Genomic DNA, 1670 nt, shown 5'->3' with positions numbered 1-1670 from the left:
GTATAAGACTTTATACGTCGAAACCGCAGACGGCTCATTAAAACAGTCATGATCTACACGCATATTGATCACACGGCTAACCGTGGTAATTCTGGGGATAATACGTGCAGCTTCGGCTACTCTTTTTCAGAGTTGTAGTAGAAATCAGCATTCACACTATCACCATTTGAATAAGTCTACGATTCAATTGGTTGTCAATGATGCGTTTGAATATCTGATCTATCAGTTCTGACGGTAGTGTAGTGGACTACCGTGACTGTAACGGATAACGTTCGATTCTGGAGAAGGAGCCTTAAAAACAGCTACAGCTGCTACATCTAACAAAGGCAGCAGGCGCGCAAATTGCTCAATGAAGGTATTTCGAAGCAGTGACAAGAAATATCAAAGCCAGCTTTCAGCTCGCTATTGATCTGAGCCCGCAAAATACTTAAGTTACCTTGGGCGACTAGTCACACGTTGGATCGGTCAGTCACACTAAAAGGTTGTCATCGCAAACAATCACTTCTTCTTGCCCGCAGCAGCCTGCTTCTTTATAACAGACTTGATTATTCCAACAGCCACTGTCTGCTTCATATCACGGACAGCAAATCGACCCAGAGGGGGGAAGTCCTGGAGGGGCTCCACGCATAGAGGCTTGGTGGGCTCTAGGACAACCAGGCAGGCATCGCCGGACTTGACGACCTTGGGGTTCTCCTCGAGAACCTTACCGGTTCGCTTGTCCATCTTAGCCTGGATGTTGGCGAACTTGCAGCAGATATGCGCAGTGTGGGCGTCGAGAACGGGAGAGTACCCATTCTTGATTTCACCGGGATGGTTGAGGACAATGACCTGCGAAGTGAAGTTCTCCACGGCGAAGGCGGGGTTGCTCTTAGAATCAGAGGCCACGTATCCTCTCTTCAGGTCCTTGACGGCAACGCTCTTGACGTTGAAGCCGACGTTGTCACCGGGGTGAGCCTCAGCGACGGACTCATGGTGCATCTCAACGGACTTGCATTCTGTGACCAGGCCGGTGGGAGCGAACTGAATCTGCATACCAGACTTGATGACGCCGGTCTCGACACGTCCGACAGGGACAGTTCCAATGCCTCCAATCTTGTAGACATCCTGGAGGGGAAGACGCAGGGGCTTGTCAGTAGGCCTCTTGGGGGGAACCATCATGTCAAGGGCGGCCACAAGGGTGGGTCCCTTGTACCACGGCATGTTGGTGGACTGGTCAAGCATGTTGTCGCCAACGAAACCGGAGATAGGCACGAAGGGGACACCAGCCACCTTGTAGCCGACCTTCTTAACGTAGCCAGAAACTTCGTCAGTGATTTCCTTGTATCGGGCCTCCTTGTAGCCACAGGCATCCATCTTGTTGATACCGACAATCATCTGCTTCACGCCGAGAGTGAAAGCCAGGAGAGCGTGCTCTCTAGTCTGGCCCTCCTTGGAGAAAGCGCCTTCGAAGCCACCCTGATCGGCAGGGACGACGAGGAGAGCGACATCGGCCTGGGAAGTACCAGTAATCATGTTCTTGATGAAGTCCCTATGGCCGGGGGCATCGATGACGGTGTAGTGGTACTTGGGAGTCTCGAACTGCCAAAGGGCGATATCGATGGTAATACCACGCTCCCGCTCAGCCTTGAGCTTGTCCAGTACCCACGCGTACTTGAAGGACCCCTTACCCA

The 1670-nt window shown here is 52.1% G+C and overlaps 1 protein-coding gene across 2 annotated transcripts; it reads right to left on the bottom strand.

Moving 5' to 3' along the window:
- Nucleotides 1–498: 498 nt before the first annotated feature.
- On the bottom strand, nt 499–1670 carry KVP17_001875 (uncharacterized protein; the record flags this gene model as incomplete). Of its 2 annotated transcripts, none has more annotated exons than XM_068517669.1 (1): nt 499–1670. In XM_068517669.1, a coding segment is annotated over one exon (1172 nt), but the record flags the coding sequence as incomplete, so codon positions are not given. The 2 variants fall into 2 exon arrangements, with proteins under 2 accessions (XP_068372565.1, XP_068372564.1); XM_068517668.1 differs by having other exon boundaries at nt 499–1512.

The sequence above is a fragment of a genome (genome assembly GCF_019968985.1).
Source record: "MAG: Porospora cf. gigantea B chromosome Unknown PgB_NODE_6408_length_1670_cov_6694.36, whole genome shotgun sequence".
Lineage (NCBI taxonomy): Eukaryota > Apicomplexa > Conoidasida > Eugregarinorida > Porosporidae > Porospora > Porospora cf. gigantea B.
Note: the sequence above shows the minus strand (reverse complement) of the source record. Positions and strands in the feature narration are given on the sequence as shown.